This window comes from Diadema setosum, chromosome 4, assembly GCF_964275005.1.
Source record: "Diadema setosum chromosome 4, eeDiaSeto1, whole genome shotgun sequence".
Classification (NCBI taxonomy): domain Eukaryota; kingdom Metazoa; phylum Echinodermata; class Echinoidea; order Diadematoida; family Diadematidae; genus Diadema; species Diadema setosum.
This window is the reverse complement of record NC_092688.1, coordinates 16,616,273-16,636,030: the sequence shown is the minus strand read 5'-3', so window position 1 is coordinate 16,636,030 and position 19,758 is coordinate 16,616,273. Positions and strand designations below refer to the sequence as shown.

The 19,758-nt window shown below is 39.7% G+C and overlaps 1 protein-coding gene across 1 annotated transcript; it reads right to left on the bottom strand.

Moving 5' to 3' along the window:
• Positions 1-764: 764 nt before the first annotated feature.
• On the bottom strand, positions 765-19,153 carry LOC140227657 (stromelysin-3-like). The gene is made up of 9 exons (XM_072308073.1): positions 19,126-19,153; positions 15,414-15,814; positions 8,866-8,939; positions 6,797-7,080; positions 5,929-6,153; positions 5,230-5,475; positions 4,187-4,300; positions 3,169-3,333; positions 765-1,129 (listed from the first exon to the last, which is right to left on the bottom strand). The coding sequence occupies exons 1-9, from the start codon at positions 19,151-19,153 to the stop codon at positions 765-767; spliced, it is 1,902 nt and encodes a 633-aa protein (XP_072164174.1).
• Between the last annotated feature and the right edge of the window lie 605 nt (positions 19,154-19,758).

The window sequence follows — 19,758 nt, the reverse complement described above, 5'->3', positions numbered from 1 at the left end:
GGTTTGCGCGAGAGATTGTTGATCTTCATCAAAGTGATGGACGCCACCCTGCGGTTACTTTGTGCTAGATGAATGCCCCCAAAAGACCAACTCTCCCACTACGGACTCGCGTAATCATGTTTTAGTGACCTAAACACTTCTGTAAAGCTGTGCAACGATTTTCCAAGGCAAGGCACTTAAACATTCGCAATTTGCACTTAAAACGTGTCCCTCCTAGCAGCCCACAGTGGTTTTTACTACACCTTCATCAGAAGATAGTATTTATGCTGCGTCAAGTTCCAAACTGTTCAAAGGCTAAAGGCGCGTGGCAGTGACAATATTGGTGGATGCATCAATGTATCAATTTGTCCAAACTGTAGAACATTTTTAATGGACATGGCTTTGCATGATCTAGACATGGAGCTACGATACAAAGACTTGAAACCCGTACAGTGGTCCCAATCCTTGTCCCATGTCGCTCCGTTAAATGAGACTCTTGCTTATCCAGGAATTCCACATTATACAATACAATACAATACAATAGGATCATTAAAATAGCGCCCTTACACAGTCAATGACTGGTTTCACAGCACTTCACAACAAAAATTCAGTCACAGATTAGCATCAAAAAGGAAAGTCTTAAGATTCTTCTTGAAGACATTATACTCTCGCTACATATCTGGACTATCTAACGGCCGGAGAAAAACGATGTCATTGTTCCAAAGGCATCCCAAGGAACGTAGGGTAGAAGACTAAAGGTGATTGATACGTTAGAGCTATTGCCATTACACATCACATCCCAACCAGTGTTTCTTCCTTGAGAGAGGATATTTTCGCCCAACCGAAAGTTTGTCGTCGTTGTACCGCCAATAGTTGTCGCCCTTGAAAAAGTAGGTGCGTCCGTTCTTCCACTGGAAAGCCGCATCCATGCGCAGCGGCACGCCGGGCCACTGCTGGAGCAGCTTCCGCGGCGGCTCGACTCTCAGGTCGGACTCGACGAATTCGTAGAAGCGGTAGCCCTTGAAGAAGTACGACTTGCCGTTACCGCTCCACCTGAGCGCCGCGTTGGGACCCGAAGGTAGTCCCTCGGGAATCGGACGCGGGAATCCCGTGTCAAGTTCTTTGTTTACGAACCGCCACATCTTGCGTGCTGGTAGAAAGTGAAGAAAAATGGACTATGAAAAAAGGTTATGAAGTGCCCCGAATTAAGAAAAAATAACAGAAAATTGTTCCAAAATGACCTCATGGTACGTGGTAGTCCTCGTTTGTAACACTGCCATTGGTGACATTCATTCGAGTATAATTAATCACAGTATCACTCCAGATGAATTGATATAAGTAGGGTCTTTACATTCTTATACACTATGCAAATCAACATGAAAATAAACGCATTGTCATAGATAATATTGAGTTCGCCGCGTTCGTTATTTATGTTTTCTTGTTGATTGATTGATCTTTCGACTTCAATTAGTAATGCCACAGAACTAAAAACATAAATCATGCAACGTGTTAGAGCTAAACTCGATTTTCAGCGAGTAGCACAAGTGTAGCTTTGGCACAATAGATACTAAGATTGCAACTGATTGACAAATTGCCCTACTTCGACGTATATAAGCACTGAATTGATCAGTGTTTTAGTAGTAGCCATGATAAAAAATCATGGGCGTACATACTCGAGCAGGATTCGAACCTACGACCTCCTGATCACCGGACAGGCGTCATCTCCACTAGACCACCGAGCTTTCGCCCGACAGCAAGTGTTGGTTCTAATCCTTATAGCATGCAGCGGGTACTGCTTTTATTATTCAAATTCATGAAATTCTTCCGTCGAGATGTTTTGTATGTATGAGTATGTACGCCCATGATTTTTTATCATGGCTACTACTAAAACACTGATCAATTCAGTGCTTATATACGTCGAAGTAGGGCAATTTGTCAATCAGTTGCAATGAAGATACTAAGATGTTGAGATAAGCAAGAAGAATAAGCCTTGTTATGCCTCATTTCATTCTGTTTTTAAAAAAACAACAACTGGATGAAGAAGCACATCATCTTACTACACATACATGTAGGTGAAGACACTGTTGTTGATGTTTTTCTCTCCTTCCTCTAAATTGAAAGATCATTGAACGATAATGGACAGGTTGTTTGTTACGGCAGTCAGTGACAGCTCACACGATATCTGACAAGAAAAGAATTTGCTTCATGGCCATTTTGGTCATAACCACTAATATTTCTATTTTAACAATTCCCTTGAATATAAACGTATAGTCCGTCACGAAAATACCTCATCGGCCCTGCCACACATTTTGCGGTTTTAACATTAATTGGACTCGATTTCCGGTATGACAGCCCACATGTTGACGGCTGTCACGATATGTTGATGCACTTATCGGCGTTGTCAATGCGACAGAGGAGTTGTCACTGAAAAAAAAAAAAAAAAACCAGTTCTTGACAACATTTTCATGTGCTCCGCACATTATTCAAGGAAATCTTTTTCAGTTGGAATTGTGATGATTTAGCCTATAGGCTCGACATTTTAGCGGTGGCCCGGAGCCACTAAAATATTGATGTCGGGCCACCAAACTTGCAAAAACATTTCTTTTGATGGCCCGACAGGGCAACTGAGATTAAAATAGATTGCTATGTACCCTTTTATTCAGTACCACTACATTTCGTATTCGAGCCACCAACATTTCGGATTTAATTATTCTAATTCACGGAATGAGCCGGGTGCACGTCACGAGACCGACACCCACGAGTCATACAGCTCACGAGTCATACAGCCCATATACAACTCACGAGTCATGCAGCCCATGAGTTACAAAGCTCACGAGTCATACAGCCCATGAGTTCGACACTAAGCTAACAAGGCCCACAAGACCGACACATTAAGCCCCGTGTTGTATCTGTCGAACTCGTGGGCTGTTTTTACCTAGTGTCGAACTCATGGGTTTTATTTGCCTAGTGTTGAACTCGTGGGCTGTATGACTCGTGAGCTGTATGACTCATGGACCTCTTTTCTATGTCGAACTCTTGGGATGTATGACTCGTGGATGTCGGTCTTGTGGGATGACCCCAATGGGCCACCAGAGAGAGTTAAAAGTTATTGACGAGCCTCATGATAGCTGGCATTATTTTAGCGCCAATCGTAGTCATGAGCATAATATAGCAAGATTTCGGACCTACCCCGAAACATGTAGAGTCTGTTGCCGATGGACAAGACCGCGTGAACGAGAGAGGGCGCTTCTTTGAACATCAGATTGGTCTTCTTCGGGTAACCCTCCACCACTCCGTTGTCCCCTATTGCCCACATGTAACGGCCCTTGAAGGCGTAAACTACATCATCCGGAGCTATAAAGAGAAGGGCACAGAATGGTTACAGTTCGTTATTCCAAGGGTTCGTTATTCCGCTAATGAGGAAAAAGTTCGTTATTCCGAAGGTTCGTACGAAGTACGCACCATCTTTTCATTTTCTTAGTAACAAACCTTCGGAACAATGAACCTTATTTCATTTTCGGATTAACCTATACCGTCAAAATAGCAAACACTATTTCATTTTCGGATTAGCGACCATTAAAGTATCGGAAATCTGTGTGTTTGAGAATAACGAACCTTCGGAATAACGAACCTTACCTTATTTTCGGATTAACGAACGTTCTTAACGATTTACGAACATCAGTCCATGGAAAGACATTGTTTCACGGTGTATGATCGGGTCTGACTACAACAATACGAAAACAGAACGGAGAATGGATGATTTTTTTTTTCAACAGCCACACTCCAGTTTAATTCATCACCAAAGATACGAAAAGTGCACAAATGCAATGGATATAAGGGGTTCCGATACAAAATATTCGTTGATACGTGGCGGCAAGTAAACGTCCTATACCTGTCCGCGTTTTTCCGACACAAATTGTACGAAACCGATACAGCAGATCAATGATGCGTAGTTCAACAATCAAATGCGATCTTACAAAAAAAAAAAAAAAAAAAAAAAAAAATCAGAGTGTCATTAACGGATGACGAATTTTTCATGTCCGTGAGGTTTGTGTAACCATGACGGTAACAAGAGGAACAAAAACCGTTATCGCTTCCGTGGTAAGTTCGATATAGGTATAGGTAAACACAATAATCGCACTAAATATCATGTAAACATTTAAACATCCATGCAGGAATCTATCATCACGTCAGGTAAGTTGGTTACCGTAGTACGTTGCTGCATCCCATGTGCTGTTACAGGTGTCTGGTATGTGCTCCTTTGGCCGATCCGCCGGGGCCTCGTTCATCTCCATATCGACGCGTTCGAGAGGGGCTTTGCCTGAACCAAAAGGGAAATTAAAGAAAAAAGATGAAAGGATGTCATCCGATATGGAGATTTAATTATCATCATGTACGGTAGTTACAAAGAAGGAAGCACCTGGAGAACAGACAAAAATGTGTGAGCAAATAGATTGTTGCCATGGCTACTACAATAGTTGGCTTGATAACTTCATGCAAAGGTGCGGTTGTTTAAGAAATGCGCCCACTCCTGAATCAGTCGAAGAGTGGACAAGATTTCCTACTTTCTTGATGCGTCGCCAGAGACAAAGACTGATCAACAAAGTGCATTAGACAGGAATAATTGACAATGTACATAATTGCTATATTCTTTCAAGGTTCGTATTCTTCTTTCAATATGCTTTTAAACGATTCACTGAAAGTCGATGTGATCACAAATTAAGTCATTATTTTCCTTTTTTTCCAATCATGTATTGATGTTGATTTTGATAGGTTACTGATTCAACCAGCTCCTTAATCTCATCAAATGGATTTGTGCTCCTTAATACTCGGGTGCACGTCAAGAGACAGACACCCACGAGTCATGCAGTCCACGAGTAGTACAGCCCATGGGTTCGACACTAAGCAAACAAGGCCCAGAGGCCGACACTGTCATTATGTCCCATGTTGTATCCGTCAAACTGGCGTGGGCTGTTTTTACCTGGTGTCGAACTCATTGGCTTCATTTGCGTAGTGTCGAACGCATGGGCTGTATGACTCGTGAGCTGTTGGACTCATGGACCTTTTTTTCCAAAGTCGAACTCGTGGGCTGTATGACTCGTGGGTGGCGGTCTCGTGGGATGACCTCTTATAATCAATTTGTGACAATGCAGGCTGGGTGAACAAATTAAGTGTCAAGGGGCACACATGAATCTTTTAAGAGGACCAATATCCTGTTGTCAGGGCAACGCATCCCTGGTCCCCACCTACCATAGATCATCTGTATACCATCCACATCATCTTGCGAGAGTGAGTAGTCCTCTTGGTAGCCCAAATACCAGGGGTACATCAGTGCGTTCGTGTCTGACGAGTGCTCCAGCCCGAGACTGTGACCGAGCTCGTGGGCAGCAACGATGAAGAGGTTGGTGCCCTGGTGGCTGCGGACGGTGAAGGTCTCATCCTCGTCGAAGTGGAGGTCGCCGTTGGTGGGGAAGTAGGCATGGGCCAGGGTTCCTCCTGTGGGATAGATGTCCAAGGATATCCAGCTATATAGGAAGCAGGGTTTTATCTCGTTTTGATGCTATCTGCTTTGGGGCGATAACTCGCACGCATTTAATGAAAGCGGCATCAAGGAATGACATAATGACATAGTGTTTCCCACGATCTTACAAAAAAAAAAAAACACGCACAAAACAAAACAAAATAAAAAACAAACAGAAATGAAGTGAATGAAGTTCGTCCGGTATAAGTAGTGGAACCACCGTGATTTATACGACAATGAAAAGTTCAGTACTCGTAGGCAACATTTCCTATCACAAGTGTACTTATTTGAAACATGAAGACATTTTCAGAATCAAAGGCATCATAGGCCTACATTTCATCAAACACAAAACACCAGAGTCGAGTTCATAATTATTTTCTGCCCTGTCAAAATTCTTTAGAATTCAGACATTAGGATAGACTCTTCACCTGGTCCATCAAACTGGGCAATAGGTCCGTCGCTGTGGACCCTAGCTGCGAACTCGATGACAATGTCGGCCATTTGCACGTCGAAAGTTTCCGTGAACGTCAGCGGGGTGACGTCCGCCCAGAGCTGGAAGGCTCGTCCGATCGCCTCGCGCACCTCGGCCTCGGAGAGATCGGGCGTGAAGTTGGTGAAGTAGTAGGTAAGATTATTCTTATCCCATTTGCGCCCTGCGGTAATAATAACAAACGTCAGAGGCAGAGTAATAATATCATTGGTAGATCATCCTAAGAATCGATATTCGAGCCCATATGGTGTCTTACAAATTATCTTGCCTTAATCCCTTCTACTCATGCTATTCCAAGAACAAACCGATAATCCTCGAGCCACTGCAACCTTTCCTATAACTTGGCCATATTATTGATATGTAGTCTTACGTAAAGCTACTTTTCATTTCAACAAAACTAATTAAATTGTGGAGAACGACAGAATTGATAACACATTGAAACAGTATGGATGTCTACAAATGTTATTGCACAACTCCGAGAAATGATCGAAAGACCGGCTTCCATGGTGCTGTACTGAAAGGAGTGGTCATCGTAAGGATATCATGAATTGAGTCTCAAAGCACAACTATTACGAGCAAAGGTCCAATCCTATGCCGATGTTAAGGGAAGGTTTTGAAAAATGACATGTAACGTTTGTTTCAAAGTTGAAATATACGATATCAACAGTTTCAGTTGAGAACTGAAGTTCGGTAAATTAGAGAGAGAATATCCAGACCAAAATTATTGAATGTGCAATACTAATTGAGCTTTTTGATGAAATACACTGTTGGGTAAAATGAATACGGGATGAGTGGTTCCCAGATACCTCGAAGGCTGTATCTTCTCGTCCGGTGAGATCGCGACACGCTAGGTGGCACCTGTGCATTGGCATTCTCGATGTCAGGGTCTTCGCCGAGAGGCTCTTCGATGTCGTAGCCGACCACGTCGAATTTGCTGGTGGCGTTGCTGGTGTCGAGCCGGTTGATGACGCGACCCATACGGGAGGAGCCCAGCATGTCCTCCACCCCGCAGCGGCTGGAGTCCATGAGCATCTGGGTCGTGTTGTCCATGTTTCCCGTCACGGGAAGGCCGGCAAACTTCTGAAAGCTCCTGTATTTCGAGGACGAGTATAACCATTCTTGTTACACGTAATAAGCTAATGACCATAATATAACAATAATAATGATGATATGATGATACATTGATGATAGTAATTATGACAATAATAGTGATAGCAATGTTAATAATGATGATAATAACCTGTGTCTATACTTGCTGTGTTTTTTTTTAATGACGAAACCTAAATCAGACTGGAACAATGACAAAGTGACACGATCTTCTTAATCCATTGTAGTCCCTACCACTGTTCTTCCAGACGGCTCTGCCATTGCCATAGCTACCCGAACATTTCGAAATAAAAATGATAACAATTATGATAATGATGGTAATGATGATGATGATGATGATGATGATGATTATTATCATTATAATTATTATGATGATAAATGATAATGATAGATTCTTGAAAAGCACTCATTCTGACTAAAAAATATTCATGACCTGGCTCACCATGGCCCCTACGAATAAAGTACACCTTGATAAAGAGGATTATGTCCAAGGACGAAAGTAAGTGGGATGCGAACCAGGACCTCATTCTGTAGGCCACATTGCTCCCATTAACAGAAATAGAAAGATGAATAAGAAAAATAAACATAGATGAAAAGAAGTATGGAAGTGATAGTGGACGGAAATAAGGAAATTTAAAAGACTTTGAGACAACCAAAAGTGAAATCAATAGGATGTAAAGATTTTTGAATTTTGTCTGTAATTCTCTTGCCCATAGTCTCTTATTGGGTTTTTGAGTATTGTGTAAAAAGTACAATTCCTACATAAACAAACAAAAAAGAAGTTTGTATTAGAATCATCCAACATCATTTATTCAGAATGGTTCGAAAAATAAAGGCTTATAATATGGCTCATCACGATGAATGTCTTTTTGTTCTTGCGCAAATTGTTTGATTTCGCTTATATGAAGGTATGTCGGCTATATCGAACTGACATCGATTTTATTTTATGCGCGTGTATTCACATGATATATGGGCTGTTGAGATAGGAGTCTGTCTCAACAGGGCCCCGTTTTATCGAAAGATAAAATCGATTTTAAATTTCCTTACTACACAGTCTCCCATAGACTTACAGTTGAAATCAACTTTATACTCAATTTTAACTCTTCATAAAGCAGGGCCCAGAACTTTTAATCAACGGATGCACTGGAAATCGTTCATAGCCAGGTAGACGAACGGTAATGAACCACAGTGTACTAGTATAGTTGAGCCTTTGGGAAGAAACAACCTGTTGAATTGCATTGTTCTGAGGAATAGAAATTCTGATGCTATCAGCAAGTACGTTTGTATGAATACCCTGTGATACGTCACATAAACTTACATCAAAATATGTGCGTGCTCGAAGTGTTGCACCTGTTCTTCTCTCTCCTTTGTTTTTCATCAACATGTTTCTTCAAACAGAAAAACCCCGTCCGTTAGTATATCTATAACAGCACAAGTCTATCACTAGCCTTATACCTGAAGCTTATGACTCATGCAAACCATTTCGAAATTTCATGAACTTTTGTGCTGATGTGTGAATGGTACGGCTCAACAAATCTGTTTGACATCGTGTTCTTATAGAATCTGACTCCACGTTGTCAGAATCACATCGATTACGTCCCTCAAGCTTCATTTTTTTTTTTTCATCTCAAAATTTCAAACCTCCTCAAATTTGCAGGTGTGTTCACTCTTTACATGTTTTGCTGAATTACTGGCAGGGTGGCCATTAGTTACTCGTTCTCTCTCTCTTTCTCTTGTTGTTGTAAGTTCCACGTATAATCACATATACCTCAGAGCTGTGCGTTCTGCTTTTCTCGTGTGCTTGATGTGGGACGGAAGGTAGCCGAACCGCTCAAGAAACACCTGTGAATGATATTGATAGGAAGAAAGTTTCAGAACGTTTTAACAAAACAAAAAAAAAAGACAAAACAAAACAAAACAACAACAACAAAACAGTGTGTGTGTGTGGGGGGAGGGGAAGATGGGTACAGGTAAATGAGATAGTTGTCTTGAAAATCGTGTCAATCATTGATTTCTTGATCTTACACGCGTATGCGTCGTTTTGCTGCCACAATCGGCACTTTCTTGCGAAAGAAACCCCTTCTAAAACAAAACAGAAATCCAACAAGGACATTATAGACAGATTGATATAGTTTCACTATAGATGAAATGACAATGCGTATTTGATTTACTGAATAGATAAGCGACAAATCACGAACGCATGAGATTTTTTTTTTTTAAATGCCTCTTTTCGTAGTCTTAAGTCAAAGCTGCATTTTAAAAGAATACCTAGTAGAAATTACACCACTATAGCAGCAATAACATGAATGGAATGTTTATGTGGGGCATTCCAAACACACAAGGGCAGCATGCTAACAGGACGCGAGTTATCGATAACACATTAAGATAGCTGAGACAGATTTACGTTTTAACCGTGTAGAATATCGTGTAGGTGATTACTTGTTTCCAAGGACATGAACGAAGTCAAACATTGACCATTATCAGCTCTCAGTTTAATTTGGTCTCAGAGCAATAAACGACTCCATGTCCGAACGTGTAATCCCTAAAATAGCATTACACCGGTATCAACTCATACCCAAACTTCCTTCCTTCGTAGAGGAGATATCTGGAACAATATAATAATTTGCATAAAATCGGATTTAGGATTATCTGCCTTCATAATAGTGCATACTAAAAGAATTTTCACGAGAGACAGTCTGTCTGATTGTGTTTACTTGTTGTTGCTTTTTTGTATAATTATAAGCAAAGTTTGCTTAAATGGTGTATAATACACTAGCCTTCCAGCTTTCACAAATGATTTTCATTGGTGGAGTAAAGAATTCATTTTCATCTCAACAATGCTACTTTGCGATGATTGTACATCAAATCATGACAGTCTGTATAGTTTATTGTAATTTCAAATACATACATGGATGCATACAAATGCTAATAAGTTTATGATTGAAAATTGGGGAAACATATCAATGAGGGATGAAGGGAAAGTTTCAATTATTTCCATGCGCTGTCTTCTCCACAACAACAAATTTTGATGTCACAATAAACTGTGATTCTATGAAAATATATAATAGAATGTGAAAAGAGAACTCTTGATGTAGATTCCTCTATTGAAGGCTTGCAGAATAGTAACATTTGTAGCACATCTCAATAAGATGAGGGGGTAATGCCTATACTTGTCAGTAAACGCGAAAATATGGGTAATTCCCCCCTTTTTTTATATAATTGCGCTTACAAAATCGTAACTTCTTGTACAATTCTCATAGAAAGGGTGGCACAAAATTCCTCAAACCTTAAACAGCAAAAATCATAACAAAATCCTACTTTGCTTTCACTGAATTCAACCCACACTCAACTCTGGAGAGGATTAGTTTTTTTTTTTTTGTTTTTTTTTTTTTCTACCATGTTCCTTTACCAATACATGTATCTGTCCATCAAGCCCATGTACTTATATTATCTTTCAATTCACTTACAAGTTTGGTTCACAGGCTATGATAGGGATGGTGACCGAACAAAAACAGCAAATTAAAACTACCTACTAGCATACTGCTGACACGTATAGATAACAATCAATATTATGTCAGTGCACAAAACGTTCAGTATCTCTGGAAATAGTCATCTTTTCTTATGTGTTCTCTGGTCCACAATATTATGTGAACGCAGAGATAGAGGCACAATGATTTCATACGCCTTTTTGTCACTTTTTAGCAATATTAATGACAACCACTCGACTGTATCTTGCCAGATTTTCACCTTGATAGCACATGTTATATCCGTTTCATATGATTTAAATTTTATTCGGGTCAATACAGCGAATGAAATGTAGAAAATTTAGGAGAAAAAAAGGCAAAGACTTTGAAAGTGAAGATTTTTTTTTTTTTTTTGTCCACTGTGTTCCATAGTATTACGACAGGTTGTAAACTGTTCTGTTAGTTTTGCCAGACCGTTGACAAATACTAGATAGTCCAGTCACAAGCTGTTTGCTCAGTCGAAAACATTGTGAGGGCGAATACAAACAAGTCAACGTTGCAGTGTGATTGCATTGGTATGAATGCTCAAAGCGACTTTAAAATCATGACCATATTATAATGCGAATGTGAAATTCCTTGTGCATTTCAGAGTTAAACAAATAACAAATTACACATGCACAACCACACGCTGAAGGCATATCCAAAGACAGACAGACAAAGGCACATCATCCATGGACAGACAGACAATTACACATTAACGTATGAACACACGCTCAACTACACAAATATTATAATATTTCTACATTGTATATGCCGTCAGCAATACGGAGGATTCTAGTTTTCGTATAGATTCATATGAGGTATATATCAAGCGAATATATTACCAGCAGGAACTTCCTAGGTAATAGAAGCGACAAGCAATGATGTGCGCGCCACGCGGTGCTGTCACATCACTACTCGATATAATTCATCAGAAATCAACTTGACTGCACCCCCTGCCTCATCCCCGTCATACAGTGACGGATCATTCCCGTGAGATATCACGTCACAACTTTGGCATGTTGTCAAGGTACCTGGATACAAGAGAAACTAAAAATAGGTCCCAACTTTACCCCGCATTTCGGAGAACTGCATGCATCTTTTTTTTTTCTTTTTTCTTTTTTTTTTAATTTCTGTTTAAAGTATCATGGTATGACTTCATCGAATAAATTCTGAAGAGACAAATTTTTCATCCATAATGTGATGGATGAGTGAATGCAGCAATAGTAGAACACATCAGTGAGAGTTTTGCGTAAAACAGACAATCCGTTCAAAAGTTATGAATTTTTAAAGTTTATGCGCAACAACTGCTGGATGAGAAGACTATAATACCACTGCTAATGATGCCACAAGCGTAGAATGATAAAGGAAAATACATGTATAAAGAAAGATTCACAAAATTTCATTTTTTTTTAAAGGTACAGATTCCCTCGACGTGTCACTGACATTGCTCCTGCCTTCTGGAAGAGGCAAGTCAAGTGCTCTTTTATTACATGTATGCGAGAAAAGTGAAAATAAGTTATATTTTCTTTATACTTTCTTTATTATCATTATACACATAGGGTCATGTGACACCACAAGCTGTAGTAGTCTTCGTACCCATGATCACATGGTGTACTGTATTTGGGAGGGGTGTGGAAGGGGCGAACTTCTAAATTTTTCAGTGCGATCAGCCCACAGGGGATAGAGAAAGATTTCAAAAGGTGATTTTAGTGGGCAACAATAGGTGAAGACTGCATACATGCACTTCAGGATAAAGGGGGCCATATTAGCGGTGTCATCGCATACGAGACACTGCAAGATAGGATGATGGACTGAGTTTCTGATAGTTTGTTAAAACATGATGATAGTTGACGGATGGAATGCATGACAGATTTCTGTTTTCATGCCAAAAAGGCGCATTATCCTAAACCTCATAGTCGTCGTTGACCGTGGAAACAGGGGGCGATGCCAGCTCGAACTTTCACACGACTCCTCCCCCACCCAATCGGAGATAATGAAAAGGCGATGAAAAAGCAAATTCACACTAATAAACACGCATGATTACGTATAAGAGAGTATAGAACACATTCTATAATTGTATATGTGTGTATATTGTACAAAAATATATAATGTGTCTTATACTTTCATATATATATATATATATATATATATATATATATAAATTATATATATATAAAAATTATATATATATATATATATATAGTACATTCAAATGTCAGTTTTACTCCATTAGGGTAATATTTCAAATCGACGTCAGTAAAAGATGGATTTTGACTACATCTTATGATTTTGTGTCACGATATAAGAAAGATTCACCACTCGAATCTATAGTAAAAAGATCCTATCCGATTTTGCACCGGCAGAGAGCCGAAAAAAGCAAGGTTGAAACCAATTCTATAGCAAATCAGTGATATTTTTACTTTATGAGTATCAACACCTGTCCATACAACACTATTGAATTCAACTCAGTGAAACGGTAAACCTTGCAATACGTGTTGGTGTCCCCATGATATAGTTCACCTGAACTCGCAGGTAACTATTATAGTTTCGCCAATTTCTCCCCAAACTTGCATGATTTTGCGCGGTTGTAAATGAGGCACAATTATTTTCCGGACCACTAGTCCAACAAATAAACAGCGTCGTGAATACTATTTTTGAAGAAATATTATAGCTCAAATCTTTGTGTTCGGTACATCACATCCAACTCGAGGAGAGACTGTTATAATGAAACAAATTTAATCGTTTGTAAATTTCAGTATGATTAATCTTTCCTGTTGTGAACTTCAGCTGGAAAGCATTTTCCTTTATTTTTCGTTTTCTTCAACCAAATTGCAATCACACTTACGTACGTTCATCATATCAAGCGTTTATCACTTTGTATCGTGGTAATAAACATATCAACAATAACAACAACAAAAACTGTAGATTCACTCTATCGCAGCTATTTTAAAAAGCCTCTGGTTTTATGCATTATTATTTTTGTTCATCATTTTATTCACACTTTCATATGTGTTTCTTTCTACTCTTTATCAGTGTTTATCGCCTGATAGAGAAATAAGTGTTCTTTCTTACTTGGAAATTGATACTTTGTTCATTTCAGAATTCGGGTCCAATTCTTCTTCTTTTTCTTTGTCAATGTGATATTTGTATTATGTGAACAAACCAAATTTCCATACCGGAAACCGAAGCAAACAATGTGATTAAAAACGATATTTATGCTCCAGATTTTGTAGGCCCTATATTATACATTGTATATATGCTGAATCCGAAAAGACATGCACCCAAACGAAGATGAAAAGCTCGAATCCATCATGACAAACTTTAGAAATACACATGTCATCATAGCTGTTGTATGCACGCCACTTCTGCACAGTTTGTTATCTTGCTTTTGACCTTTTTGGCAACACCTTACTAATGGCCACCAGATGCTACGTAATGGACAGATCGTTTCATTCCTGCGCGCCTTGATTAATACCATGTGTTTTACTTGGCCACGCTGTTTGATAGTGACAGTGGGACAGTGGGTGCGTTCAATCTTTCACAAGCTGGTGGCTCGATTACGGCCTCAGAGATTGTTTTTACCACAAATTCGTCTTCCATACAGCCAAATATTAAAATTATAAACATGAAAAGAACCAATGCCAGTATTTTTTATCACTGTCAGTCAGCCTTCACAAGGTACGTTGCAATCACCCCTATAACAAATACCTCGCATAGGTTGTTGTATAAGCTTTATGAAAGAAAAATGAGAGGTCGTCTCCTTAATTGCCTATAAACACATCTTTTGAAAAATGTGCAATTTTGCTGCCAAAGTTGTGGGGGAATGCTGGATTCTTTCTTTATCATGCCTCACAAGAATAGATCAACGTCCGCTCTCTGCATTGCTTTGAACAACAAGTGTGGATAAGTGAATTCGACGGTCAGCTCACATAATATGCATGCAGATCATACTTGATTCTAAGCCAAATATTCATAACGTTTTCCTAGAAAATGCGTGTTTCCATCCCATGCCAAACTTAAAGTGCTCTTCCACTTAATGTTCAAGTTTGAATCATTTGGAGAAAAATCAAGCAAATAAAATGGTCGAAGTTTCAATATAATCGGATTTAAGATACAGGAAAGTTATGGGAATTAAACTTTCAGATAATTTCTTTGAACAGTGATAGTAGTTGAAGATCACTTTTAATGCATTCAAATGAGATGATGATGTTATCAGTCACCCATTAATCTACACACAAATTGTCATTAAATGGTTTCCCGTTTTTATATGAAATCAAAGTATTATTCAATTTGATTTGCTGTTGAGGTATGATAATGTAACGTTAAATGGTTTTCGGGTGGCATGGTAAAGTTGTTACATAATGCAATGTATGTTGAAGTGATAAAAGTCTGTGTGGTAGCAACCAGCTGTTCCGAAAAAAAAAAAAAAAAAAACCTGTGAAACGATTATATCAATAAGCTTAGTTTAGTTTATGTTCGATTTCACTGGATTTTCTACCATTCTTGCTCTTGGATTACTCAATTTATGGACGTCAACTAGAAAATATAGTGACATTATACGAAATCAAATTCATTAACCTGTTCTTGTATGAACAATGGTTAGACTGGAGGATCAAAAGTGCAACAGTCAACACGGTCAAAGTGGAAAAGGGGAGTTTCTTTTCTTTTTCCGAAGGAAATTCGCTCTATTCCAATTTCTCTATATATGGTATAAGTCATATTTATCTCCATACGAGATTGATATACATTTTGGTCGGAAATGGTGTGTGCAAGATGATAAATGAATTCAATAACGCATGATATTCCTGACCTTAGGTTTCATGGTTCTGCCAACCATACGCTGAAACGATCGCCCTGTGGCCTGCATTCCCGGGAAAATCAGTGACAAGTCCAAGATTTCCATCTCTATTCTCTCCAGCAATCCAGTCCCGCTGGATGTTGATCCCGACACGTACACTCGACGGGAGTAGTGGGTTTCCACACGGGTCTCCACTCGCGATCCCGTCACAACCCTGCCGGGAACGGATCCATCTTGTTGCTGTCCCGGAACGTGATCTTCCGCTTGTCCCGGTGACTGGGGTTCAACAACCCTGAATCCGCCACCACCTGTACCGGACACCACCACTCTGGAGTGGGTGTGGCTGCTGGTATGCGAGTGCACCCCTCCTGTTCCCGTGTGTGTCACCTGGTGAAGCACCAAAGTCGCTCCATCTGCAAAAAGCGCAACGTGAACGCAAAAGAAAATCACAATCCCGAAACACCTCGTCTTAAAATCCATGGCGCAAAATTACTCCTCTCACTCAATCTTAAAAAATTCATCTCCACTCCTAGATTCCAGCCCTCACTATTAATGTGAAAGCATCCTCCCGCTGAACTGATCTCTGAATTAAGGTTCGTCGTTTAAAGAGGCTCGGCGATGGCACAGCTGCAGTATACTCCCCACAGGTACCGCAGCTTCCGTTCTATCGATATGATATCACGACACGGGGTCAGATCTTTCGGTCTGAATAATCGCTGCCATACTTTCGGAAGCAATCGAGCGTTAGCGCTGTCATGATGAACTGGTGGCAAATTGATATTTCCTGACATATCTACATCAGGTATGGAGTAAAAGCTGTAAAGTGGATTGGACCATATCAAAGTGTATCATCAAAAGGAGGGGGGGGGGGGGTATGGTCAATCCTCAACACATGTTTGACAAAACCATGGCGTGACCAACAATATTTGGTTCATCGGCTGTTTCAAAATGACTAAGGATGTCTCGATGCGGAATAAATGAGGATTAGACTGAGTATCTCATTCCATTCCTCACTGATTACGCATTTGGGCCTGCGTACAGTGACAAGGCCTTGGACAGGGTCGATGTATACATATGAGATTGAGCGATGAACAATGTCAAAAATCAGTTTTCAGTCCAATGAGAGTACAGTGAACTTTGAGGTCTTAAAGGGACGGTATATTATGTAGTCTTGTTTGAGATGGGGATTCAGGTTTCCAACATTTATTTTCTGAGATAATACCAAATCTACTTTGAAATATGAAACAGCATACAATTATAAGAGGAAGTCAAAGTTTATTGGATAAAGATTTTCACTCATTTTGGAGTGACGTCAGGGATCACTCCAAAATCTTCGAGTGATCCCTGACGTCACTCCAAAATGAGTGAAAATGAGCATTTTCACTCAAAATTCACTCCAATTTCACTCGAAATTCACTCTTTTTTGTATTCACTCTTTTTAGAGTGAAAATTTTCACTCGATTTTTTTTTAGAGAGTACCTTATCAAAAATAACCACATTTTGTGTGTGTGCGTGTGGAAGACCAGCTTAGCGTAGCTGAATATGGGCTATCCAGCCATCTTATCAGGTGGAAATGAACAAACAAACAAACAAACAAACAAACAAACAAACAAACAAACATGTATTGAGGATAATGTTCTGGTGTATTTCTATGATACTCATTGTCGCTGCTAAAAACACTCACAAACAAACATAAATACACATACACACAAATACACCCCCACACCTGCTAACCAGAGCAGACTGCAGATATATAAATGCTCGTGATACAGAAGATATTTTCACCCTCATTTCCTAAATGTAATGACAGTATGACTCATTTTGTCAGCAATTTCCTAATCAAAAGGTTATAAACAACGAAGATCCACTGCCAGATCAAAATGCAAAAGTAACAAAAATAATTAATAATGATATTCATGATCCGTGTACATCGCGTGCTTAATAGATATCAATGAATCGCAGTTTATTCATTTTCTAAATGCCGACTTTGCCCCCCCCCCCTCCCCTTCCCAGGGGAGTGACTTACTATCAAGGGACGGTGAAAACATTGTACCAGGGAGGTGGAGAGTCACCTTCCTGATTGTACACTGTATCAAGTACTTCGAACTACAATGTACTAGTAGTAACTGATTGTTGACACAGTCAACGTTGATGGCGGTATAACAACATTGCAACAGAATGAGCTCCACACGAAGGCTAGTACACGGACAATCATGAAATCAAATCATCGGCCCACATTGGGGTCCGTACCAAAGTGTTATGTCATAGCCATTCATCGCCATGGAAACTGGTTCTAAACAAACTCACTTGGCCCGAATATTGTATTCTGTGAACCCTACGGAGTATTGTTGCTCCCCATAATCGCACCTGGTTCCAACTCAAGCTAAAAGAAAAGTCTGACATCACCACTTGGGTACTCTGTTAGATGTGCGTATGACGTGTAATAGGCGCTACGAGATAGAATCGTATATTTCAACAAATTTTCCTACCCCAAATCGATAATTTCTGCTGCAAAAAGTTATTATGGTCAATATTTGTGGATAATTTAGCTGAAATGTAAACTTTGTCTATTACCGACACGTCTCTGGGTAAAAGAAAGACGAATCATTAACATCTTAGCAATATAGAAAACCAGATTTTAACATTGATTATTTCGATACTCGCAACTTTTGGTTGCCACACGCCGGCATTTTTTATTCCAGACTGGTATTCCCATATTTCTTCGTAACATCGCTTGATGGACTGCAGTTGGAAATGGTGTTGGTGACAGTATAGCTTTAAGACTTTAATAATCATAGGAGATATCTTTCTTAATCCCTAAATTTGATGAAAAAACAAGACTTCATTACCCTCCATTCTCGATGCCTTGCAGTTTTAAGGACTACAATAGATAATAATTATCATCTGAAATGAAAGTGACTGTCTCACGAAGATGACATTGTAAATTCCGGTCAGCATCGCAGCAGGCAGTACAAGACTGGATCGTATGAAAATTTCATGTGGGGGGGGGGGGGGGGGTTGGAAAGCTGGGGGCTATAGCCTCCTCCCTTCAGAAAAAAACAAACCCCACAAACTTTTTTTGAGACCTTTTTCAGTCTCCAGCTGGCCTCGGAGACGTCTCCTTAACGTCAATCAAGTCATGTAGACTAATTTTGTTCGCGAGGTCTCTGAGATCTTGCGGAGACCCATTGCCGACTTAACAGAGACATCGCAGAGACATCTCCGCGATTCAGATAAGGCGTACGTACGTCTCAGAGACCTCGCAGCAACGTCGCGGCGACGTCTCCGCGATTTTCAGAAGAATAATATTTGTCACCTTGTTTTAGAGACATTTTGGACGTCGCCCAGAGGTCGCCTTCTTGAGCCATTTCTTGATATTAGTCGCATGAGTCGCGGCTGTCGCCGCGAAGTCTCCTCCAGTGTGATAGACCTAAAACATTGAGTAAAACAAAATATGATTCAGTCACAAGCCCGCGAACGTCAATGAGAGCTCTCTACAAAAGATTGTTTGCTGCCATCTGTTGGCAACAAGCTCAGAACTAGTGATACACAGTGAGCCATTCTGTTGCTTGATGTCCGAAACACATCTTTCTGGTTTTTTTTTTTTCCTCTCTCTCTCTTTCTGTTCTTTCTTCCTCCCTCTCCTGCTCATCACCTCTCCTCTAAGTCCGCCATCTTCATTTTTTCTTTTTTCTCCTCCTCCTCCTCCTCTTTCTCCTAATACCTTCTTCCTTTGCCTCCTTCTTCTCCATCTTCTTCATCACATAATTCTTCCGGATTTTTTCTTCTTCTTCTTTTGTTGAAAGGATGAAACACTTTAAAGCAAGCAAGCAAGCAAAAAAAAAAAATAAATAAATAAGAATTAATAAATAAATCAATCAATCAACACAAGTCACAGAAAAGTGATATGTACGGTTGATCCGTTCCTAATGACGAGCTTAGATCCATGTTGCTGTGCAACAAACACTCTGTGTGGCAAAAAAAAAAATGCTTCTAGTAAGGTGAGTTTATGTTTTATTGTACTTGTTGTTTTAATGAATTACCTTCATGATCCCGTCATTCTTGTACCTCTTTGTTTTGCCATGTTGGAGGTATTGCGGCACTCTAAAAAGTAATTCTTTTATAGTTTTTCCCTATCTCGACTGTGAGTCAACATTCCACCTATATCCCCATAAAAACAGGAACAACAACGAAATTTGGATCCTTCTGACGACAAATGATTGCATTTCATGAAATGCCCGAAGGCTAGAGCTATTTAAAAGACGACTGAAAAAAAGACGTTTATCTATGTGGCGTGATAATAATTCCTATGTCTCCCACTGATTTTTCCTTCACTGAATAAAGTAAACAGAAGGCA